Below are 26,753 nucleotides of genomic sequence, written 5' to 3' on the forward strand. Positions count from 1 at the left end.
TTTGTAGGGTGATTCTATGAGGTGATTATGTGGAGTGATTCTGTAGGGTGATTATTTGGGTTGATTCTGTGGGAGGATTCTATGGCGTGATTATGTGGGGTGATTCTGTAGGGTGGATCTGTAGGGTGATTCTATGGGGTGATTCTGAGGGGTGATTATCTGGGGTGATTCTCTAGGGTAGTTCTGTAGGGTGAAAATGTGGGGTGATTGTGTGAGGTGATTCTGTAGGGTGTTTCTGTGGGGTGATTCTGTAGAGTGATTCTATCGGGTGATTCTGTGGGGTGATTATGTTGGGTGATTCTGTTGGGTTATTCTGTAGGGTGATTCTGTAGGGTGACAATGTGGGGTGATTTTGTGAGGTGATTCTGTAGGGTGATTCTGTGTGGTGATTCTGTAGGGGGATTTTGTGGGGTGATTCTGTTGGGTGATTTTGTGGGGTGATTCTGTAGAGTGATTCTGTAGGATGAGTCAGTAGGGTGATTTTGTAGGGTGATTATGTGGGGTGATTATGTGGGGTGATTGTGTGAGGTTTTTCTGTGGGGTGATTCTGTAGGGTGATTATGTGGGGTGATTCTGTAGGGTGATTATGTGGGGTGATTATGTGGGGTGATTCTATTGGGTGATTATGTAGGGTGATTGTGTGGAGTGATGCTGTAGGATGATTCTATGGGGTGATTCTGTTTGGTGATTCTGTAGGGTGATTATGTGGGGTGATTCTGTAGGGTGATTCTATGGGGGGATTCTGTGGGGTGATTATGGTGGGTGATTCTGTGGGGTTATTCTGTAGGGTGATTCTGTAGGGTGACAATGTGGGGTGATTGTGTGAGGTTTTTCATGTGGGGTGATTCTGTAGGGTGATTATGTGGGGTGATTCTGTAGGGTGATTTTGTGGGGTCATTGTGTGAGGTGATTCTGTAGGGTGATTCTGTGTGAGGTGATTCTGTAGAGTGATTCTGTAGGATGAGTCAGTAGGGTGATTCTGTAGGGTGATTATGTGGGGTGATTGTGTGAGGTTTTTCTGTGGGGTGATTCTGTAGGGTGATTATGTGGGGTGATTCTGTAGGGTGATTATGTGGGGTGATTCTGTAGGGTGATTCTATGGGGTGATTATGTGGGGGGATTCTGTAGCGTGGTTTTGTAGGGTGATTCTGTGGGGTGATTCTGTAGGGTGATTCTATGGGGTGATTCTGTAGGGTGATTTTGTGGGGTGATTCTGTAGAGTGATTCTGTAGGGTGAGTCAGTAGGGTGATTCTGTAGGGTGATTATGTGGGGTGATTATGTGGGGTGATTATGTGGGGTGATTGTGTGAGGTTTTTCTGTGGGGTGATTATGTAGGGTGATTATGTGGGGTGATTCTATGGGGTGATTATGTGGGGGGATTCTGTAGGGTGAATCTATGGGGTGATACTGTAGGGTGGTTCTGCAGGGTGATTCTATGGGGTGATTATGTGGGGGGATTCTGTAGGGTGATTATGTGGGGTGATTCTGTAGGGTGAATCTGGGGGGTGATTATGTAGGGTGATTGTGTGGAGTGATTCTGTAGGGTGATTATGTGGGGTGATTCTGTAGGGTTGTTCTGTAGGGTTATTCTATGGGGTGATTCTGAAGGGTGATTATGTGGGGTGATTCTGTAGGGTTGTTCTGTAAGGTGATTATGTGTGGTGATTATGTGGGGTAATTATGCTGGGTGATTCTGTAGGGTGGTTCTGTGGGGTGATTCTGTGGGGCAATTCTATAGTGTGATTATGTGGGGTGATGATGTTGGGTGATTCTATGTGGTGATTCTGAAGGGTGATTATGTGGGGTGGTTCTGTAGGGTAGTTCTGTAGGGTGATTTTGTGGGGTGATTGTGTGAAGTTATTCTGTTGTGTGAATCTGTAGGGTGACAATGTGGGGTGATTTTGTGAGGTGATTCTGTAGGGTGATTCTGTGGGGTGGTTCTGTAGGGGGTTTTTGTAGGGTGATTATGTGGGGTGATTCTGTAGGGTAATTCTATGGGGTGATTGTGTGGGGTGATTCTATGGGGTGATTCTGAAGGGTGATTATGTGAGGTGATTCTGCAGGGTAGTTCTGTAGGGTGATTTTGTGGGGTGATTGTGTGAGGTTATTCTGTAGGGTGATTCTGTAGGGTGACAATGTGGGGTGATTCTGTGGGGTGATTCTGTAGGATGATTATGTGGGGGGATTCTGTAGGGTGGATCTATGGGGTGATTATGTGGGGGGATTCTGTAGGGTGATCCTGTAGGGTGATTCTGTGGGGTGATTCTGTAGGGAGATTTTGTAGGTTTATTATGTGGGGTGATTCTATAGGGTGATTCTATGGGGTGATTTTGTGGGGTGATTGTGTGGAGTGATTCTGTAGGGTGATTCTATGGGGTGATTCTGAAAGGTGATTATGTGGGGTGATTCTGTAGGGTAGTACTGTAGGTTGATTATGTGGGGTGATTGTGTGAGGTTATTCTGTAGGGTGATTCTGTAGGGTGACAATGTGGGGTGATTGTGTGGAGTGATTCTGTAGGGTGATTCTATGGGGTGATTCTGAAAGGTGATTATGTGGGGTGATTCTGTAGGGTAGTACTGTAGGTTGATTATGTGGGGTGATTGTGTGAGGTTATTCTGTAGGGTGATTCTGTAGGGTGACAATGTGGGGTGATTGTGTGAGGTGATTCTGTAGGTTGATTCTGTGTGGTGATTGTGTGAGGTTATTATGTGGGGTGGTTCTGTAGGGTGATTCTGTAGGGTGATTCTTTGGGGTGATTCTGTAAGGGGATTTTGTAGGGTGATTATGTGGGGTGATTCTGTAGGTTGATTCTATGGGGTGATTTTGTGGGGTGATTATGTGGAGTGAGTCTGTAGGGTGATTCTATGGGGTGATTATGTAGGGTGATTATGTAGGGTGATTATGTGGGGTGAATATGTGGGGTGATTGTGTTGATTGATTCTGTAGAATGATTCTATGGTGTGATTCTGAATGGTGATTCTGTAGGGTGATTTTGTAGTGTGAATCTGTAGGGTGATTCTATGGGGTTATTTGTGGGGTGTTTATGTGGGGTGATTGTGTGAGGTGATTCTGTAGGGTGACAATGATTGACAGGGGGGTATGGAGAGACCCACTTTGTCTTTTGTTGCATTTCATGCCTTGGTTGAATTTATGATCTGCCCCCTGGCCCCCGGCCCCTGGCCCTCTTATGACTCACTACTCCCATCATGTTTCAAGTTATGTCACTGTTATTTGGTATACACAAACTATAGGCTGAAGCTTTAGCATCTCCTTTAGATGTTTTGGCTGAAATATAACCATTTGTGCTGATGATATATGGACTAGGATTCAGCCATTGTTGTTTATTGGTATCAGTATAAGAGAAGGAAGCAAGCCTTATGCATTTGTCCAAAGAACAACCTGCTTCTGTATTTCAATGTGTATCGTTTTGGGTTCAGTAGTTGTTACTTATATCATTGAGTAATGATGCTGTCAGAAGAAAATAGCTGCTTGATAGTTGTATGAATGATAGATATCTCTCTGAAAGCCAGTAGGATTGATAGTAAATCCCTCTCTGACAATATTATATGTTTAAGTGAGTTACAAGGGAAAACCTTATGAAACTTTCTGAATAGTTTTATGGCCTATAATTACCCTGACATTAGTCTGGGGGCCCTCTGGCAGCATATCAAGTGAAAACAAGTCTTGATTTGGTAATGTGACAAGGTTGGACAGAGTGAGGTGATCTTATTCTTCAGGTTTACACAGGGCCATGTAGTCATCAGACATATTTAGAGTTGAGGGAGGATTGCGGTGTAGTCCTAACATGGGACAACCTCTATTCCCTGTAGATGGGTGGAAGGAGATGTATCGCTACAGATTCACAGAGTTAGAAACTGTTATCCTTAAATGCTTTACCATTGATTCTACCAGTGGATGCAGCTCATAATAATGGCTGGTATGGAGAAAATGCAATGGCATCAAACACATGGAAACCATTGGTTTGATGTATTTGATAACATTCCACTGATTCCGCTCCAGTCATTACCACGAGCCCGTCCTCCCCAGTTAAGGTGCCACCAACCTCCTGTGCAATCTACGCATTCCATGGGGACAAGTAAACATATGATTTATCGGTCAAAGTGGGGAGACACTGAATTCTCACATTGTAAATCTTTCAGGATCACTTTGGAATTTTGACTCCCGCTCACTCCTTCCCTCAGGTGAAATAGGTTTATTTTCTCACAACCCTTCAGTTTCGTCAAAATCAGTCAATCCATCAAATGTGCTTTGTACAGTGTTAATATTTTCTTACCAATACATTCGTCATCCAGTGCTTTACAAAATCTAAACTTAAAATCCCTAAATAGTAAACCAAGGAGACAGTGCCAAGGACAAGCTTGCAGGAAGAAACTCTGAAGGGGAATCCCATCCTCCTCCTGCTGGCAAAGAAGATTCATATTCCTTTTTAGTGAGATAGTGTTATCTTGAAACACTGATCCCTAACTAACTTGCTTTAGCCAAACATGATGATACCACAAATAATCCACACAGTCATTTGAAGCACTTGTACAGAGCCCAGTGATCTCCTTTCAACGTCACTCTGGGGAAATCAAAGCAATTCCACGGACAAAACGATAACTCTTACTTAGCTGTGAAGCAATGTTCCCTGCCTAAAGTTAGTCCAGAGAGAGAACATGGCTAGTTGTGTAAGACTGATGATTTAGCCTGCCTCTTTATGGCCCCTTTGTGGTTGCACCATCTATCTGTGGACACGCTGTAGCAGACATCATCAAGGTGTTGGCACAGCCTCTGGTAACTAAGCTACGGTATTGATCCACTCCTACACAGAGAAGATCATTAGAGAAGTTGGCCAGACGCCTGCCATGTTTTTTTTTCAGTCTTCACACAGGCTCATTTCCATCTCCTCTAATCAATGTTGTACAGATTGAGGACGTGAGTTGGTTTATCTGAGGACTCTCATCTGACTGTGAATATTCAGTCTGTGTTCCTCAGATTTGCATACACATGTCCCCCAAACGACAAGCACAGATCTGTGGGAGGGAGAGAAGGTGCAGAGGGAGAGAGAAGTCTGGAGAGGGGTCATAGTGTCTGCTGTGCTGTTATTTTCAGCTTGCTTGACTCCAGATCAGATGGTGACTGAGCTGGTGGTGACTGACATACAAGCAAATTAACTTGTCTGTGTGTTTTCCAACTGGAAATGATGAAGGAGAGGTTCCTAGCAAGTACATGTTTATTGGCCATATTTGAATATTAGTCATTAGCCTTGGTTCACAGGAATATATGTAGAAATAACCACAGCCTGTGTAAACACTATAAGAGTCATATAGGAGAACCCTGGGTATACCATTAACACTGTTACACAAACACCATCAGACCAATAACATTGCTTAACGATTGCGTGAGTATTGAAACAATGTTTTCTAGACATTGAAAATCTGAACATAGAAATTACATTGTATTTGACATTGTGGTATTGTGGCGTATTAGTCAAGTCATGACCAATGGACAAACAAATGACTTTTCCAGAAAATAAATGTTTATAGACCAACACATTTTGGGAGAGAACTGGGAGAAAGCACACTTGTGGTATAGAGTTGGATTACACTTCTTTGAACAGCCCAGTAATTTGAGTTTGAGGCCATGTCTGACACTCACTATGATATAAGCACTCACACGGAAGTCTGGTCATCTGTGTTGGCCGACTACAGTCTATGGAAAGGCTATGCTCCAGTTAAGACCATTATTCTCCCGTTAAACTCAAGTCAGGAATTAACATTCAGTTGTCTGCCTCTCAACTAGAATAATGACCAATTTGTATTCATTCAAAGGTTGAGACGAGCCAAGGTGCAGTTCATGGACAATTACACGTCTACACCATTATTTACCCAACACTGCCCAATCAACATACAGTACATGTGCTGATTCCTCCTTTGTTTGCACCATATACCAGCCTTTCAGAAGTGGGAGATGTTTGTGCCAGCTTCATGTCGTCACATCAGACAGATGAGGTTGTTTTCTCTTACTGCCTAATTAAAAGCTGTAGAATTCCCCCAGCTCCATCGTGGTCTTGACAGCAGCAGCTCCAGGGCATGGAGGTGATGAGAGGCGGCTGTAGTACACCTATTTTATTTGTATTTCTTTTTTTATTCAACCTTTATTTAAGAACAAATTCTTATTTACAATGACAGGCCTACCCCGGCCAAACCCTAAGCCGCACGACGCTGGGCCAATTGTGCGCCGCCCTATTCTTTGTGCAGTCTTTGGTACACGTACACTCTAAAAGTGTGTCATTTAGTAGACACTCTTATCCAGAGCGACATACAGGAGCAATTAGGGTTAAGTGCTTTGCTCATGGGCACATTGGCAGATTTTTCACCTAGTCGGCTCGGGCGTTAGAAACTGCAACCTTTAGGTTACTGGCCCAACGTTCTTAACCGCTAGTCTACCTGGTGCCCATTTACAAAAATCAACACCTTCATGGACATTGACATAGATTTTTTAACTCCTTTAACTCTCAGAGAGTTGTATGCGAGTCTGTGTGTGCATGCACGTCTGTGTTTGTCTGCGATGTCTGGCCGTCTGTCCCTTAGTTTGACAGTCAACAAGTAAAAAACCATATGATGCAGAACTGCTAAATGCGGTTATCGTAGATTGTCACAACGGGTACCACAGTCCTGAAATGAGGTCTGAATGACACGCTCCACTGCCCCCTAAACTCATTTAATGTAGCAGGAAAAACCATGACTACACTTTCCCCTTCACGTGGGATCTACTGATTGGTTTACCGTAAGGAGGTTGGCAGTTCGCAGATTGAAGAAAAATGAGGCAGCCAAAGGGAATAATTATGAACTCCTGAAAAAAACTGGAACTTTTCAAAACTGAGATGAGGTGGTGTTGATCCCATATATTGTGTGTGTGTTGGAAAGTAAGAGAAGGTCAGTGATTTGTCAGCTGTGGTGGAGTCTACGCTCTGCGACAAGCTGCACATTTGTCATGGTGCCTAGCTGTAACGCTGGCCGGCCGGGCCGCCAAGACAGGACAGGCTAACGGACTACAAGCTCTTTTTACCACGCCCCTCCAATCTCCTCGTCCCTGACGGCCCCCATCTGTTCCTGTTGGAGAAGTATTCTCTATGGAATTCTCTCTCTTTCCCCATTTCTCTCTCTCTCTCTCTCTCTCTCTCTCTCTCTCTCTTTCTCTCACACCAGTGCATGTTTAAACTGTGATGGGACATGTCATGTGGTATCACAGAGATGGACATATGGGGCTTTTGGCAGGTCTGAACGTGCTCGTCTCAGCTTCCCAGCCTTGTCAGAGCAAGACCCCTGACACTAGTCACAGTGCTGTTTCAGTTCTCCGTAGACAGAGATACTCTTGAACTCAAGTGGTTCAACAACATAACTGCAGTTCGGTTGGTTGGATATGATAAATATCTTCTTCATGTCACAGATGGTTATTACTGTAGGACTGTCATACACTGTCAAAACTGTAGCACGGAATACAAAACTGTTATTATGTGCTACTGTGGTGTCTGGCACTGGTATTTGAGTGAAAAGAGGTATTGCATGGCAGTGACCCTTGAACATCATGTACCACTCCACAAGCCAATCAGCCTTGTTTGTTCTGCAGGTTGACGTTTACTGTCATGAGTCTTGCCCTGGAGACAAAACTGAGCGATTTCCCCTTAGATTGGCCAGCTGCAAAGTCACAATTGTCTATATTGTAAAAAAAATCATGAAAACTTAGATTTGCCGTTTGGTCTTAATCTAAGGTCAGGTTTAGGTGTCAGGGTTAGTAGTGTGGTTAAAGTTAGTGTTAGGTTTAAAATGTTATGATTTTATGACGTTGTTGCTGTGCTAGCTAGTGACCACTGCAGAACTGCCTCCAGAACAAGATTCATGATGAAAAACGCTAACCTGTGTTATTCTTTCTGTGGTTACTGGATGCGCTCTGGAACAATCTGTCAGCAATACAAAATTACATATTTTTCTTCCCTGACACTTGTGCTTTTATTTAACCACAATTATCAACACATATGTGAGAGGAAAGGAGTCAGCTCCTCTGCCAACTTGGAAAACGGAGTCTGACATGTTTATTCAGTTCTCTGTATCAAAGTGACTTCTGAATGAGATGAGAGGGAGCACAACATTTCTCTATAACTGTCAGGACAGGAGAAACAACTGTCCGGACAGGAGAAACAACTGTCAGGACAGGAGAAAAACTGTCAGGACAGGAGAAACAACTGTCCGGACAGGAGAAACAACTGTCAGGACAGGAGAAAAACTGTCAGGACAGGAGGAACAACTATTAGGACAGGAGAAAAACTGTCAGGACAGGAGAAACAACTGTCCGGACAGGAGAAACAACTGTCAGGACAGGAGAAACAACTGTCAGGACAGGAGAAACAACCGTCCGAACAGGAGAAACAACTGTCAGGACAGGAGAAACAACTGTCAGGACAGGAGAAACAACCATCCGGACAGGAGAAACAACTGTCAGGACAGGAGAAACAACTGTCAGGACAGGAGAAACAACCGTCCGAACAGGAGAAAAACTGTCAGGACAGGAGAAACAACTGTCCGGACAGGAGAAACAACTGTCAGGACAGGAGAAACAACTGTCCGGACAGGAGAAACAACTGTCAGGACAGGAGAAACAACTGTCAGGACAGGAGAAACAACTGTCCGGACAGGAGAAACAACTGTCAGGACAGGAGAAAAACTGTCAGGACAGGAGAAACAACTGTCAGGACAGGAGAAAACTGTCAGGACAGGAGAAACAACTATTAGGACAGGAGAAACAACCATCCGGACAGGAGAAACAACTGTCAGGACAGGAGAAACAACTGTCAGGACAGGAGAAACAACCGTCCGAACAGGAGAAACAACTGCCAGGACAGGAGAAACAACTATTAGGACAGGAGAAACAACCATCCGGACAGGAGAAACAACTGTCAGGACAGGAGAAACAACTGTCAGGACAGGAGAAACAACTGTCAGGACAGGAGAAACAACCGTCAGGACAGGAGAAACAACTGTCCGGACAGGAGAAACAACTGTCAGGACAGGAGAAAAACTGTCAGGACAGGAGAAACAACTGTCAGGACAGGAGAAACAACTGTCAGGACAGGAGAAACAACTGTCAGGACAGGAGAAACAACTGTCAGGACAGGAGAAACAACTGTCAGGACAGGAGGAACAACCGTCCGGACAGGAGAAAACTGCCAGGACAGGAGAAACAACTGTCAGGACAGGAGAAACAACTGTCAGGACAGAAGAAACAACTGTCAGGACAGGAGAAACAACTGTCAGGACAGGAGAAACAACCATCCGGACAGGAGAAACAACTGCCAGGACAGGAGAAAAACTGTCACGACAGGAGAAACAATCTGGCCATTGAGCAATAAAGCAGTGACAAAACAGGAGTGTTTTGGAAAATATGAATACTATCTTTTAATGTGAACTTTTCTGATGCATTTCCCTTTCCCCTCCAGTAGGGTTTTCTCATTGGAAACAATTGGAACCAAATTACTTGTCAGCCTAATTACACTATATATACAAAAGTATGTGGACGCCCCTTCAAATTAGTGGATACGGCTATTTCAGCCACACCGTTGCTGACAGGTGTATCTCCATAGACAAACATTGGCAATAAAATGCCGTGACTGAAGAGCTCAGTGACTTTCAACGTGGCACCGTCATAGGATGCCACCTTTTCAGTTCGTCAAATTTCTGCCCTGCTAGAGCTGCTCCGGTCAACTGTAAGTGCTGTTATTGTGAAGTGGAAACGTCTCAGCTGCGAAGTGGTAGGCCACACAAGCTCATGGAACGGGACCGGCGAGTGCTGAAGCGCATAGCCCATAAACATCATCTGTCCTCGGTTGCAACACTCACTACCGAGTTCCAAACTGCCTCTGTAAGCAACATCAACACAATAACTGTTCGTCGGGAGCTTCATGAAATGGGTTTCCATGGCCGAGCAGACGCACACAAGCCTAAGATCACCATGCGCAATGCCAAGCGTCGGTTGGAGTGGTATAAAGCTTGCCACCATTGGATTCTGGAGCTGTGGAAACGCGTTCTCTGGAGTGATGAATCAAGCTTCACCATCTGGCAGTCCGATGGACGAATCTGGGTTTGGCGGATGACAGGAGAACGCTACCTGCCTGAATGCATAGTGTCAACTGTAAAGTTTGCTGGAGGAGGTTCGTGGTTCGGGCTAGGCCCCTTAGTTCCAGTGAAGGGAAATCTTAACACTATCTTAACACTACGATTCTGTGCTTCCAACTTTGTGGCAACAGTTTGGGGAAGGCCCTTTACTGTTTCAGCATGACAATGCCCCTGTGCACAAAGTGAGGCCCATACAGAAATTGTTTGTCGAGATTAGTGTGGAAGAACTTGGCTGGTGTCATGTCTTGACTATCATTAATGTGATTGATTATTATTTTCTAAACTAATTACATATCACGTTAAATCATTACGCAATTAAATGTCTCATGTAACAATTAATTAAGTAGTAATTTGGGGAACACAGCAAAAGTTGTTTAACGAGTTACTATCTCCCTACTAAACTCTAAAGATATAAATATCTCTTACATTAGTCACAGTGAATTCATTCTTATTTACCTTCAGTCTCATTGTGAATGCCGCAAAATCCTTGGATATCTGCACGAACCCTAGCATAAATAATGAATCAGCGACATACAAATTGGCTTAATTATTTACTTACTAACTAACTAAATAATCACACAGAGTTACATAAACACACAAACAGAATAGCTTACACACTGATTACTACATCATGCAATGAAAAGTCCCTAGTGGATATGACGGCTTGGTAGACAATGGAAAGGGGTAAGGACAGATAAAGAGTGGGAAAGACAGAATGGACCCACTATATACAGTTGATAACTATGCTCATGGAAATGCTAATACTTTGCACATGAACGGCCGCTCATTCGAAAATAATTGCAATGTACATATTTGCGCTTGTATGTCTTGTCGTCTCTCTCTGTTGAAATCGCCCGGTCCATTTACTGTGGAGAGTAATTCATCAGAAGTCTCTGGTTGTGTTCACCAGAGATCAAAGTCTTTCGTAGTCGTAGCTCTGTTATAACGGGTATGTCAGACGTACCAATGGTCGTTTGATAGGGAAATGTTTTTTAGAATGGATCTTTCAGAGTACCACCCGATGGTTCTCGGTCGAGCTTATACTAAAATACTTAAACAGCTGCAGACTGTGTAGCCTTCATCTTCTTCACTCGAGAAAGTTTCAGAATTTCTAACCATTTTGTACCTTTTAGCTCACGCTGTCCGTGTACTGGTCTTGTAGAGTCTAACCATTTGTGACGTCCGATTCACACCGTCCGCCTGCTTGGTCTATAGTGTTCAGCCATGTAGCCACCGCTTCCTGCTGTCTGGTCTATAGAGATTTTCTTCTTCTCTGTTGAAAGTGTCTAACCATTTTGTACCTTCCAACTCACGCTGTCGGTCCCGCTGGTCTCTAGAGATTTGCATTTCTTAACCATTTCAGCGTTCTCTGGTCTAATGTTAATTGTTCACGAGGGGTTTTATGCACTCTGGAATAGGGGCGTTACATGACGCCGACATAATGTCTGTGCTCACGTGGATGTGGTCACTGACTGGTTAGGACTTCATATGAAAAACATTTCTCTCATTTAGAAGGCTAACTTCACATTACATTTTCTCAGTAATAGTAGATAGAGAGGGGGGGGGGGATCTGGGGCCTATGCTCCTCACCCAAAAGGGAAAGTCATGACACTGGCATGCACAGAGCCCTGACCTCAACCCCATTGAACACCTTTGGGATGAATTGGAACCTCGATTGCAAGCCAGGCCTAAACACCTAACATCAGTGCCCAACCTCACTACTGCTGTTGTGGCTGAATGTTCCAACATCTAGTGGAAATCCTTCCTAGAAGAGTGGAGGCTGTTACAGCAGCAATTTGTGGTCATGTAGTGTATCTCATTATCATCACTCAAATCTTTATCTCATGAAAACAGAATTATTCTAACGCTCTATGTAATGCCCCCGCTCCCACACACACACACACATCAAATCAAATCAAATCAAATGTATTTATATAGCCCTTCGTACATCAGCTGATATCTCAAAGTGCTGTACAGAAACCCAGCCTAAAACCCCAAACAGCAAGCAATGCATGTGAAAGAAGCACGGTGGCTAGGAAAAACTCCCTAGGAAAACCTCCCTAGAAAGGCCATAAACCTAGGAAGAACCCTAGAGAGGAACCAGGCTATGAGGGGTGGCCAGTCCTCTTCTGGCTGTGCCGGGTGGAGATTATAACAGAACATGGTCAAGATGTTAAAATGTTCATAGATGACCAGCATGGTCAAATAATAATAATCATAGTAGTTGTCGAGGGTGCAACAAGCACGTGGCTTGTTGCACACACACACACACACACACACACACACACACACACACACACACACACACACACACACACACACACACACACACACACACACACGCACACACACACACACACACACACACACACACACAATTTTTGTTTGGAAAATACTACAAAAAAAATATCTTGACAAAATGTTACTCTTGTGTAGAGAATATATTGGTGTCTCAGTGTTTATCTCAAATTACTTGCTGACTTTGGTCAGAATAGAGAGAATCAAAGTTAAGTTCCCATCCACTTTCTCATCAAAACTAGCTTGATGCTGGCTTGATGATATTTGTCTCAGAATGATCCCATCTAAAGTGAGATTACATTTTGTCTGCCATGGAGAGGAAAGAGGTCGGGATAGCATCTCTGTAGGGATGGAGAGAAAGTGGAAAGAGGAGACGATGTTAGGGGTGGCCTAGGGGAGGCCTCATAGACAGCACATCCTTCAGCCTTGGACCAGACTACACTGCTCTCTATTCACTCAGCACCTGGAAACTAGCTCTGCAAATACACTATAGGCAATATACACCCATAGTATGTATGCTGTAGATATACACACTTTGTGCATTTCTAAGATTAAAGACAGATACATTATTACAAATCCTTATGGTGCTTTCCTGCCCCAATCAAGTATGTCCCATTCTGATTTTTGCATTAGCCATACTGTTTACCAGTTGCTAACCACTCCACGGTCGCTGCCTCTCAGCAAACCATTTGATCCCTCTTGTGCATTCTTTCTCACCGACCGTTTCCATAGATAACAGGGACACAAAAAGGCTTCCCTAGCGACCCCTGCAGAATCCTCATTGTGGTAATTAATGGTGTACACACTGTGTGGTTTTGAGGTGGGCCGGAGATGCTTTCATATGCATAATCCTGAATTGACAGGGTTATGGCTGGTGTGAGCCCCTCCCTCCTCCACAGGCCACACACTAGGATCCACAGGGGACAGACAGGGGCTACAGTGGTCTCAGTCCCTTAAACTACCCCTGGGTGAACATTGTCTCTGTCTGTCTCATTGTCTCTGCGAGGCCTTGACCCTGGGCTGACCCCTTTCAGTTATTCTCATAGTGAAATGACACCCCCCTTTTACTCAGGAATTCTTCATTTCTAGTCTGGGCTTTGAAAGGTCTAAGTAGGTATGGTGTTGGGGTTGGTACAGTGGAGTACAGTATGTGTGTTTATGATTCGTGTAAGACTAAACATAGGTAGTCTAATGGCTGTCATTTCAGCTACTATCTTTCATTTGCACATTTGTCTATCTTTTTTCTCATGTGCCTTTCTTTGGCTCTCTCTCTCCCTCTGTCCCTCCCTCTCCCTTTCTCCCTCCATCCCTCTCTCTATCCCTTCATCCCTCTCTCTTCCAACGTTCCTCTCTCACTCTCTCCCTCTCATCCAGCGGTGTGTGCTCTTTGTGTGTGTGTTTCCTATCTCCAGGCTTGATTAAAAGCCCATTAGCGATGCATGGCCCTGGGTAAAACACAGAAAGTGTAATCAAAATGGAAATGAGAGAGACAGTGTGGAGAGGAGGGGTGTGGAGAGAGATGAAGCGAGCAGCGACTGTCTTCACCACAAAGTACACTTTTCCACATTTAAGGCAGACATGATTGAACTGAGGCCCAGCATAATGAGAATAAATCCTGTCCAGAAACATTCAGTTGACAGCTGTGATTGGGCTCTGCACAAAGCAAATAGATAGAGAGGAAGAAAGAAAAAATTACAGTGTGTTTGGTTTTCAGTTAGCAGCTATAAATATCCCAATCCAACATCTTTCCTCTCTTTAGTTTGCTTTATGTAAATCAATACTTGTCAACCTACCTACACTTTAAGCAGAAAAATATTTGTCACAAAGCAAATGTTGACAGTGTTGTTGCTAATGACAGCCTGATTCATCACTTCCTGTCAGACAGCGTGAAGGAACTCATCAAACCAAACAAGCAGCCCTGCAGTTAACAAGCTCAGGGCCTGAAGTCAGACTCCACATACACAATAATCATTTAAACACCATCCATCACCTCCACTGTCTAGGCCAAACCACTGCTGCCAATACACAACAAGATAACAATGACGCAGCAGCCAGCTCCTCCATTCACATCAACTACCTGCTCCTCCTCGTTTGTCAGCCTAAGCAATGAGAAACAATGAGAAGCACAAGGGCAATAACAAAGGCAATCAGGCTGACTGGGTTGCCATGTTTCACTGTGCATGATGTGCTCTACAGCTGATCATTGCTGTTTGGGGGAGAAAGGGATTGTAAGTAGCAAAAATGTGTTTTGCAAAGTTTCTTAAGCTCCATTTAGTTGTGCAAAGTTGCAGAAAAACATGGTATAATTTAGAGCAGTATGATTGGTGAGTGCTGGGCACTGGGTTGAGGCCATCAGCTACAAGAGATCCTATTGTCCAGCGCCCTGTGGCCAGGTCCATACAGAGTGGAGACTGACCCAGAAAACAGACTGCTCTTTTGGTGTTAGACTGTGGAGATGACGGCTGCGGGGATGAGAGTCTGGGGGACGACAGGCTGGGGGGTGAGAGGATGGGGGATGTTGGCTGGGGGGATGAAAGGCTGAGGGATGGGAGGCTGGGGGATGAGGGCTGGGGGGATGAAAGGCTGGGCGATGGGAGGCTGGGGGATGAGGGCTGGGGGATAAAAGGCTGGGGGATGAGAGGCTGGGGGACGAGGGCTGGGGACGAGAGGCTGGGGGATGAGTGCTGGTGGGATGAAAGACTGGGGCATGAGAGGCTGGGGGATGAGGGCTGGGGGGATGAAAGGCTGGGGGATGGGAGGCTGGGGGATGAGGGCTGGGGGGATAAAAGGCTGGGGGATGAGAGGCTGGGGGATGAGTGCTGTGGGGATGAGAGGCTGGGGGATGAGGGGTTGGCCGGGGGTGGCCAGGGAGGAGCAGGCTTGTCTTTGTATCTGTTTGAGAGCAATCGGTTATCAGCACATGGGCCATAGTAATTAGCCAACAGGGGAGATGAGATATGGCACAGCTCTTTGACTGGAGGGGTTGGAGGTGGGGCAGTGAGGGGTCCAAGAGCCCTGGGGCAGCTGGGTACACCACCTGTTAATTAACTCTGAAGTGGCCTTTAATTGGAGCCTGGCTTTGGACCACCCATAGAACGACTGAGAGAGGAGGCCAAAAAAGAAAACAGGTGCACTACAGAGTTAGCAGGACGAGACCGAAAGCACAAGGAAATGGAAAATATGAGAATCAAGAACCTATTAAAAAGAAAGACCTACTGTACCCTGTTTTAAACAAGTCAAGGTGTCTGGGTGACTGTGCTCTATAGGTAGTGGAATCACCTCTGGGTCTCTGCTGCTGTATGGGGCTTTCTCTTGCATATTCCTGGGGAAAATATCATTATATAACCCTTTACTGGTGTTATGTTGATTTGAAACTGTTTCATTTTTAAGGTCACAGATGGTTAATGCTATTTAGAACAGATTGAACACATGATTTGTTATGCCTTTTTAATTAGGTTATAAATGCCACCCATGTCTTTTGCTACATTAGCTGTCATTTTCCAAATGAAGATTTGCCAGAGGCAGTCTGTAATTAATCTGCTTTAGAAGTGTTGATGACAACGCAACAACAACGTCAGAGATCTGGTTCATCCTGTAACTGGTGTCATAATACAGTGTTTCCCAACCCTGGTCCTCGAGGCCCTCTAACAGAACACAGCTTCGTTGTAGCCCTTGAGAAACACACCTCATTCAACTCATTGAGGGCTTGATGATTCGTTGACAAGTTGAATCAGGTGTGATTGTCCAAGGTTACAATAAAAAGGTGTACTGTTGGGGATACTGGAGGACCAGGTTTGGGAAACACTGTCATAATATGTGTGAAAACCTAAATCAGACAGACAGACAAAGAAACTAATTCTGTCGCCCTGGATGTCTGTGTTCCATTCTGTGTTGAACATGCTTCAGAACCTTGTCTGTGTTCCATTCTGCGTTGAGCCTGCTTCAGAACCTTGTTTATGTTCCATTCTGTGTTGAGCCTGCTTCAGAACCTTGTCTGTGTTCCATTCTGTGTTGAGCCGTATCTGTGTATATATGTGCGTGGTTCTGTGTGTGTTGTTGCCTCCCCTCCTCTCTCCAGTGGTGTTGTCAGTTGAAGCAGAGCAGAGACACTTGTTTGCGTAAACAGTAACACAGCGCCGAGAGAGAGAGGTGTCTGATAATAGGATGGTTCCAGCATGGTTACTTTAAACTGTCCCAGCGTTGCTCTAACTACAACACTACAGGACCAGTAGGGAGCAGGACCACTCCATTCATGTGGAACGCCTCTCCAACATGTCTCTAGTATGTTGTTTTCTTCTCTGCAATTTGTCCAAACTGTTTTGAAGCCTTGTCATACTGTGCTGTATATATCGTGTTATTCAAAATGCTATGTTTCTTAATGCTGTCAGACTTCTGTAGAAATAACTAAGACAAAGGGAATAGGGGTCATACTGCTACACAGTCCAGTGATCCAAGGTGCTCTCCAATGATCTATTCAGTCACCCCGTCTGCTATTTTTCCCCACTGATGCCAGATCCTATTGAGGATACAGACACTTCCGACAGACTGCCTTTCAGTCAGCTGGACAGTTTAGACCTCCTTTCATTAACCCCTCTCACCTCCCCCCAGCCCAAATTAACCCCCTGTCAGCGGCCCACAATGAGAGTGGGCATGTCCCAGGCTGATTTATCCCACGTCTACCCATCATGAGGGCACAGTGGCCTCCAACGGCCCCCATCTCCCCCATTAGCCATACGCCTAGCCCTCTTGGCTTCTCTCACCCCTCCCCTCTCTCCTCCCCCCATCTGTCCCACCCTCACACAGCCTGTCACACAGCCTGTCACACAGCCTTTCACACAGCCAAAACCTGTCACCCTGTCTGCTGAAGAGACAGTCAGCCACAGTACTGATGTGATGGGAGAGGGACCACAATCAAAAGGACTGATTAGCAGTTAATTGGCTGTAAAAATAAGTTTCAGCATCAGTATGTGTGTCTGTGTGTGTGAGTGTGTAGGTGTGTGTATGGTGGGGTCCTGAATCAGGGTAGGAGTACCCTAACCCTCCCTACTCTGCCCTGCCCATATGGTCCCACAGGAGTGCAGCCAGTCATGGCTTTTGGGAGGATAGAGGGACTCCCATTCTGCACACACACCACAACCACCACAACGCAGCATGGGGACACACCAACCGAGATCCTAGGAGATAGGATCAGTCTCACAGCTCTCTCCCATTGAGGCTGACAGCATCCCCTGACTGAACTATAAAAGGCAGCTGATTGACACACTGTGGCACTACTGTCTAGGTTTACAAGTGTCTCAGTCAGCGTCTCACTGGATATTATTTTGAAGACTGTTGGATCTTGGATACAGCCAGGGATGTGGGTGGGTGGTCTCTCCCACGGAGGGTATAGGGTGGGTGGGCAGTGGCACCCTCTGAGCCTGGCACTGCTGAGTGTGTGGTGCTGCCTGTGCCAGATGGGCATAGGGTCATGGGCACTGGCCGTGTCCGGTGATGAGAGTGTGCCGGTGGTCTCAGTCCCTGTGGTGTTATTTCCGACAGACACGGGCGCGGCCACTCAGGACGGGGCCAGTGAAGGGGCCACGCCGGCCCCCACCTCAGAACACGAGGATGACAACTCCCTGGGCTACACAGGTACTGATACTGCTGCTGCTTCCTCTTACTATGGTCAACTATTTCTACTGTGTGTGTGTGTGTGTGTGTGTGTGTGTGTGTGTGTGTGTGTGTGTGTGTGTGTGTGTGTGTGTGTGTGTGTGTGTGTGTGTGTGTGTGTGTGTGTGTGTGTGTGTGTGTGTGTGTGTTGTGAGTGAGTGAGTTAGTGAGTGTTAAGGATAGGTTGGAGCTTTGGGAAAGTGAGTTCAGGAGGGGAATTGAAATCAGTTCATGAATAATTCGGGATTCATGAATTGCTCTTAAATTCATCCCCTGAATTGACTGAGTTAAATGTTTCCAATTGCTCTGTCATGTCCAGTCGTCTTTCTCCCTTTCTTATTGCAACACATACTTTTCTGTCATAGGCTCTCTTGTCTCGAGTTTTCAAATGTTCTCTCTATCCTATCCATCCATCTGTAAGTCTTTATGCTGCTCAAAGTTGTCTTTGTGAAACGTTAGTCATGCGTAATTTGAGGTTGGAGGAATTGATTACACTGGGTGAGGCACAATGGTGATTAATGGAAGGACGTTGGTTTGAACGGTTTAATCATGATGTTATTTTCTGCATAGCAACTGTCACATTCATTCTAAACTTGGAGTGAATAAATGGCAGATCATATGAAATATGTTATGTCACACCTGGTATATAAATCTCCTATTCTCTATAGTAATCAGAGGGATTACAATATGCATTTTTTGGGGAAGATTTCAGTGCAGACATCTTCTATATGGATTAAGAATTCCCCTGTTAGCTGTATACCATGTTAATACACAGAAAACAGAGAGTAACTGAATAAAGTAAACTGCCTGTGTCTCCCTCTGAGCTCCATCACTACATAAAGGAAACGTAATAAAACATGTTGACCATGTGAATATATCAGCAGAAACTACAGAATAAGTTCACATTCGTGAGTACAGAAAAAGGATAATTGTGGGAGAAGTAGGCTCAGTGTGCTGACTGGTGTTTCAGTTGACATAGACAGTGTCTCCCAGGGCTAGAGGGCTCTGTGGGGAGATGAGGGATAGTACAAAAGCTGAAGAACATATGCACATCCAACTACTTACCTCAGGTGCTGGAGTTGTAGGCAAACTCATGGAAAACAAAAAGGAAAACGCTGCACACTGCTGCTCATGCTCCCAGGTGATATTTATTTACAACGTTTCCACCCTTAGGTCTTCATCAGGCTGTGGATGTATTTCAAGGCCTACCTTCAAACTCAGTGCCTCTTTGCTTGACATCATGGGGAAATCAAAAGAAATCAGCCAAGACCTCAGAAAAATAATTGTAGACCTCCAAAAGTCTGGTTCATCCTTGGGAGCAATTTCCAAATGCCTGAAGGTACCACGTTCATCTGTACAAATAATAGTACGCAAGTATAAACACCATGGGACCACGCAGCCATCATACTGCTCAGGAAGGAGATGTGTTCTGTCTCCTAGAGATGAACATACTTTGGTGCAAAAAGTGCAAATCAATCCCAGAACAACAGCAAAGCACCTTGTGAAGATGCTGGAGGAAACAGGTACAAAAGTATCTATATTGACAGTAAAATGAGTCCTATATCGACATAACCTGAAAGGTCGCTCAGCAAGGAATAAGCCACTGCTCCAAAACTGCCATAAAAAAGCCAGACTACAGTTTGCAACTGCACATGGGGTCAAAGATCATACTTTTTGGAGAAATGTCCTCTGGTCTGATGAAACAAGAATAGAACTGTTTAGCCATAATGACCATTGTTATGTTTGGAGAAAAAAGGGGGAGGCTTGCAAGCTGAAGAACACCATCCCAAACGTGAAGCATGGGAGTGGCAGCATCATGTTGAGGGGGTGCTTTGTTGCAGGAGGGACTGGTGCACTTCACAAAATAGATGGCATCATGAGGATGGAAAATGATGTGGATATATTGAAGCAACATTTCAAGACATCAGTCAGGAAGTTAAAGCTTGGTCGCAAATGGGTCTTCCAAATGGACAATGACCCCAAGCATACTTCCAAAGTTGTGGCAAAATGGCTTAACCTCTCTTGGGGAGGTGGGACACTATTCAACAGCCAGTGAAAAATCAGAGCGTGTAACGGTCTTCGTCGTCCTCGGATGAAGGGGAAGAGAAATCAGACCAAAATGCAGCATGGTAAGTGTTTGTCATTTTAATGTACAACTGAACACTAAAGCAACAAGCAAAACAAAAGAACAACCGAACAGTTCCGTCAGGTGCAAAACACTAAACAGAAAATAACCACCCACAAAGCCCAAAGGAAAACAGGCTGCCTAAGTATGACTCCCAATCAGCGACAACGATGTACAGCTGTCCCTGATTGAGAGCCATACCAGGCCAAAACAAAGAAATACAAAGCATAGAAAAAAGGACATAGAATGCCCCCCCAAATCACACCCTGACCAAACCTAAATAGAGACATAAAAAAGCCTCTCTCATGTCAGGGCGTGACAGTACCCCCCCCCCCCCAAAGCTGCGGACTCCGGCCGCAAAACCTGAACCTATAGGGGAGGGTCTGGGTGGGCATTTCTCCGTGGTTGCGGCTCTGGTCGCGGTTGCGACCCCGCTCCACCTTCGGCTTGGCCCACTTATGTGGCGCCTCTGGAGTGGGGACCCTCGCCGCCGACCCCGGACTGGGGACCCTCGCAGCGGGCCCCGGACAGGCGGGCGACTCTGGCAGCTCCGGACAGGCGGGCGACTCTGGCAGCTCCGGACTGGCGGGCGACTCTGGCAGCTCCGGACAGGCGGGCGACTCTGGCAGCTCCGGACAGGCGGGCGACTCTGGCAGCTCCGGACAGGCGGGCGACTCTGGCAGCTCCGGACAGGCGGGCGACTCTGGCAGCTCCGGACAGGCGGGCGACTCTGGCTGCGTATTCCCCAGGCTGGGGAGACCCACTGGAGGCCTGGTCCGTGGAGGAGGCACAGGATAGACCGGGCTGTGGGGGAGCACTGGAGATCTGGTGCGTAGGCTTGACACCCCTCCTCCCGGCTGAATGCCCACTCTAGCCTGGCCCCTCCAGAGCGCAGGCACAGGTCGAACCGGGCTGTGGGGGAGCACTGGAGATCTGATGCTTGCTACACGCACCTCTCCCTTTGGCTCAATGCCAACTTTCGCCCAGCACAGGCGGAGCACAGGCATAGGACGAACTGAGCCTTCCCAGCGCCCCGGAGACACAGTGCGCAGAGCCGGCACAGGATACCCTGGACCGAAACGGCGCACTGGAGACCAGATGCGCTGAGCTGGCACAATCTGCCCTGGCTCGATGCCCACTCTCGCATGGCACTTGCGGGGGGCTGGCATGTAGCGCTCCGGGCTCTGAGCGCGTACTGGAGACACCGTGCGCTTCACCGCATAACACGGTGCCTGACCAGTACTACGCTGCTTCCAGTAAGCACAGGGAGTTGGCTCAGGTCTATCGCCTGACTCCGCCAATCTCCCCGCTGCCTCTCGTGCCTGCTGCACTGCCTTGCCTCATATCGCCGCCTCTCCGCTTTCGCTGCCCCCAGTTCCTCTTTCGGGCGGCGATATTCCCCAGCCTGTCTCCAGGGTCCCTTTCCGTCCAGAATTTCCTCCCAAGTCCACGAATCCTGAACCCTCTGCTCCTTGTTACCACGCTGCTTGGTCCTCTTATGGTGGGTGGTGACATAGAGACATAAAAAAGGCTCTCTCAGGTCAGGGCGTGACAGAGCGCCAAATTCAAAACCACAAAATGTCATAATTCAAAGTTCTCAAACATACGACTATTTTACACTATTTTAAAGATACACGTCTCCTTAATGTAACCACATTGTCCAATTTCAAAAGCCGTAAAGTTAGATTATGTTAGGACAGTTAGATTATGTTAGGACAGTTCCAACACAAGAAAAACCACACAGCCATTTTCCTAGCAAGGGCAGGCGTCACATAAACCAGAAAACCAGCTAAAATTATGCACTAACCTTTGACGATCTTCATCAGATGACACTCCTAGGACATCATGTTACACAATACATGCATTTTTTGTTCGATCAAGTTGATAGTTATATCCAAAAACAGCCTTTTACATTGGTGTGTGATGTTCAGAAAATATTTTGCCTCCAATACTGCCGGCGAAGCAGCACTACAATTTACAAAAATACTCATCATAAACGTTGATAAAATATTAAACTGTTTTTCAAAGAATTATAGATGAACATCTCCTTTATGCAACCGCTGTGACAGATTTCAAAAAAGCTTCACGGGGAAAGCACACTTTGCAATAATCTGAGTACTGCGCTCAGAAAAAGACATCAAGCAATACAGATACCCGCCATTTTGGAGTCATCTAAAATCATAAATAGCATTAGAAATATTCACTTACCTTTTATGATCTTCATCAGAAGGCACTTCCAGGGATCCCAGGTCCACAATAAATGTTGTTTTGTTCGATAAAGTCCATAATTTATGTCCAAATAGCTCCTTGTTGTTTGCGCGTTCAGTAAGCTACTCCAAATGTAGGAAGCGCGGCCAAAATGTCACGACAAAAAGTCAAAAAAAGTTATATTTACGTTCATTCAAACATGTCAAACGTTGTATAGCATCAATCTTTAGGGCCTTTTTAACTTAGAACTTCAATAATATTCCAACCGGACGATTCCAATGTCTTGAAAAAAGTTTTGGAACACAGCTACCCTTCACGTGAATGCGCGCCTATGAACTCATGTGCTTTCCTGAGTCAACAACTTCCAACTTCCTTTGTTGGCTCTCTGTTCACCATAGACGCCTCAAACAACTTTCTAAAGACTGTTGACATCTAGTGGAAGCCTTAGGAAGTGCAAAATGAACCCTAAGTCATTGTGTGTTAGATAGGCAATCACTTGAAAAAACTAAAGCCTCAGATCCTCCACATCCTGGTTGTTTTTTTCTCAGGTTTTTTCCTGCCATATGAGTTCTGTTATACTCACAGACATCATTCAAACAGTTTTAGAAACTTCAGAGTGTTTTCTATCCAAATCTACTAATAACATGCATTTAATTTGGGTACGTTTTTCGTCCGGCCGTGAAAATACTGCCCCCTACCCAAGAGAGGTTAAGGACAACAAAGTCAAGGTATTGGAGTGGCCATCACAAAGCCCTGACCTCAATCCTATAGAAAATGTGTGGGCAGAACTGAAAATGCGTGTGCGAGCAAGGAGGCCTACAAACCTGACTCAGTTACACTAGCTCTGTCAGGAGGAATGGGCCAAAATTCACCCAACTTATTGTGGGAAGCTTGTGGAAGGCTACCCGAAACGTTTGACCCAAGTTCAACAATTTAAAGGCAATGCTACCAAATACTAATTGAGTGTATGTAAACTTCTGACCCACTGGGAATGTGATGAAATAAATAAAAGCTGAAATAAATCCTTCTCTCTACTATTATTCTGACATTTCACATTCTTAAAATAAAGTGGTGATCCTAACTGACCTAAGACAGGGAATGTTTACTAGGATTAAATGTCAGGAATTGTGAAAAACTGAGTTTAACCTCTATGGGCTAGGTGGGACGCTAGCGTGCCACCCGTGGTGCACTCCATCAACAGCAGGTGCATTTCAAGAGCGGCAAATTTGAATCCAAATAAATGTCAAAATTCAAATTTTTCAAACATACAACTATTTTACACCCTTTGAAAGATAAACATCTCCTTAATCTAACCACGTTTTACGATTTCAAAAAGGTTTTACGGCGAAAGCATAAATTTAGAGTATGTTAGGACAGTACATTTACAAGAGTTGTGTGTAATGTTTTGTCAATTCAAAGACAGGGTCACCAAAACCATAAAACCAGCTAAAATGATGCACTAACCTTTTACAATCTCCATCAGATGACACTCCTAGGACATTATGTTAGACAATGCATGCATTTTTAGTTCTATCAAGTTCATATTTATATCCAAAAACAGCGTTTTACTATGGCATTGATGTTGAGGAAATCGTTTCCCTCCAATAACCGGCAGTCAAGTCAGCGTCACAAATTAAATAATTAAAATTAGAAAACATTGGTAAAATATTATATTGTCATTTAAAGAATTATAGATTTACATCTCTTGAACGCAATCAACTTGCCAGATTTAAAAATAACCTTACTGGGAAATCACACTTTGCAATAATCTGAGCACTGCGCCCAGAAAAATACGCGTTGCGATACAGACTAGACGTCATGTTGGGGAGATCTAAAATCGAAAATACTATGTAAATAATCCATTACCTTTGATTCTCTTCATCAGATGTCACTTCCAGGTATCACAGGTCCATAACGAATGTAGTTTTGTTCAAAAAAGCTCATCATTTATGTCCAAAAATCTCCGTCTTGTTAGCACATGATCTAAGCCAGCCGGACTTCTCGTCATGAACGAGGGGAAAAAATATATTTACGTTCGTTCAAACATGTCAAACGTTGTATAGCATAAATCATTAGGGCCTTTTTTAACCAGAACATGAATAATATTCAAGGTGGACGAATGCATACTCTTTTATAACGTATTGGAACGAGGGTACCCAACATGAACTCGCGCGCCAGGTGTCTAATGGGACATCATCGTTCCATGGCTCTTGTTCGGTCAGATCTCCCTCCAGAAGACTCAAAACACTTTGTAAAGGCTGGTGACATCTAGTGGAAGCAATAGGAAGTGCCAAAATATTCCTCAGCCCCTGTGTTTTTCAATGGGATAGGTTTAAAGGCAATACAACACATCAGGTATCCACTTCCTGTCAGAAAATGTCTCAGGGTTTTGCCTGCCAAATGAGTTCTGTTATACTCACAGACACCATTCAAACAGTTTTAGAAAATTTAGGGTGTTTTCTATCCATATGTAATAAGTATATGCATATTCTAGTTACTGGGTAGGAGTGGTAACCAGATTAAATCGGGTATGTTTTTTTATCCAGCCGTGTCAATACTGCCCCCTAGCCCTAACAGGTTAAATGAATTTGGCTAAGGTGTATGCAAACTTCCGACTTCAACTGTATATATAGGGTCAGTACTCAGTGACATCACTTCCTGAAACAGGAGGTAAAATTAGGAATATGAAATGGGACGAACCTGAGGGACTGAGCTAACACACACACACACACACACACACACACACACACACACACACACACACACACACACACACACACACACACAATGACATGGTCTGGAGCAGATTACAGATGAGGCGTGTGTTTGGTTATTTTCTGGATCTTCTTCCTGACATGAGGGGAATGGAATAGTGTCTCCACTGTGTTGTCGCTGTGTGTGAGGATCCCTGGTTTCACAATTCCCGTGGTGATTTACTGGACCTCACACACAGCCTCTGTCAGCTCTAGGAAATCTCCTGCAGAAACAATAAGTTCAATTTGAACTGCTAGAGCCATTACCAGGGCCCATCGCTGTGTGTGGTGGAGAATAGGATAGGATCCCGAGAAGGAAAGGTTTTCGTACACCAGTCAATATGTGGATCGCTGCCAGTGTCACAGATATAATCTAATAATGATACCGCTTGCTATATCTGTATTGCTTCACAGTTTCTGTGCCTTGACATACAGTACATGGACTAGCTAAAATCCACAGTTTCTGTGCCTTGACATACAGTACATGGACTAGCTAAAATCCACAGTTTTTGTGCCTTGACATACAGTACATGGACTAGCTAAAATCCACAGTTTTTGTGCCTTGATATAGAGAACATGGACTAGCTAAAATCCACAGTTTCTGTGCCTTGACATACAGTACATGGACTAGCTAAAATCCACAGTTTTTGTGCCTTGACATACAGTACATGGACTAGCTAAAATCCACAGTTTTTGTGCCTTGACATACAGAACATGGACTAGCTAAAATCCACAGTTTCTGTGCCTTGATATAGAGAACATGGACTAGCTAAAATCCACAGTTTTTGAGCCTTGACATACAGTACATTGACTAGCTAAAATCCAGTTTCTGTATTATTGTGTCACTATTAGATTGTAACTGAATACAAATCAGAGTTATATTTACTCCTTTAAAACATCCTGTTTTTCCTGATTTATGTAAAGATTTAATATATAATATATAATATATCATTTCTACCTCGCTGCATATTTTTGATGACTTCTGTAACCGTAATTGTCACGCCCTGGCCATAGAGAGGTTTTTATTCTCTATTTTGGTTAGGCCAGGGTGTGACTAGGGTGGGCATTCTATGTCCTTTTTTCTATGTTTTGTATTTCTTTGTTTTGGCCGGGTATGGTTCTCAATCAGGGACAGCTGTATATCGTTGTCTCTGATTGGGAGCCATACTTAGGCAGCCTGTTTTCCTTTTGGTTTTGTGGGTGGTTAATTTCTGTTTAGTGTTGCTAACCTGACAGTACTGTTTGGCTGTCGGTTTCTTGTTTCTTTGTTTATGTCTTCTCAGTACAATAAATTCATGATGAGCACTCAACAAGCTGCGCCTTGGTCTACTCCCTGCAACAGCCGTTACAGAACCACCCACCACAAGAAGACCAAGCAGCGTGGTATGGAGGAACAGAGGGTTATGGACTCCTGCACTTGGGAGATGATTTTGGACGGAAAGGGACCCTGGACAACGCCTGGGGAGTATCGCCGCCCGCAGTGGGAGATCGAGGCAGCTAAAGCGCTATGGCGATACTGGGAGGAACAGGCAAGTCAGCTACAGGA

At 44.9% G+C, this 26,753-nt stretch overlaps 1 protein-coding gene across 1 annotated transcript in view; it reads left to right on the forward strand.

Moving 5' to 3' along the window:
- robo1 (roundabout, axon guidance receptor, homolog 1 (Drosophila)) overlaps window positions 1-26,753 on the forward strand; it is a 664,161-nt gene that overhangs the window by 241,491 nt on the left and 395,917 nt on the right. Inside the window, exon 3 of the mRNA XM_082966738.1 lies at window positions 18,011-18,103. Coding sequence (XP_082822864.1) covers window positions 18,011-18,103 — 93 coding nt within the window. The remainder of the gene's footprint in view (window positions 1-18,010; window positions 18,104-26,753) is intronic.

The sequence above is a fragment of the Salmo salar genome, chromosome 20, assembly GCF_965601325.2.
Source record: "Salmo salar chromosome 20, fSalSal1, whole genome shotgun sequence".
Taxonomy (NCBI): Eukaryota; Metazoa; Chordata; class Actinopteri; order Salmoniformes; family Salmonidae; genus Salmo; species Salmo salar.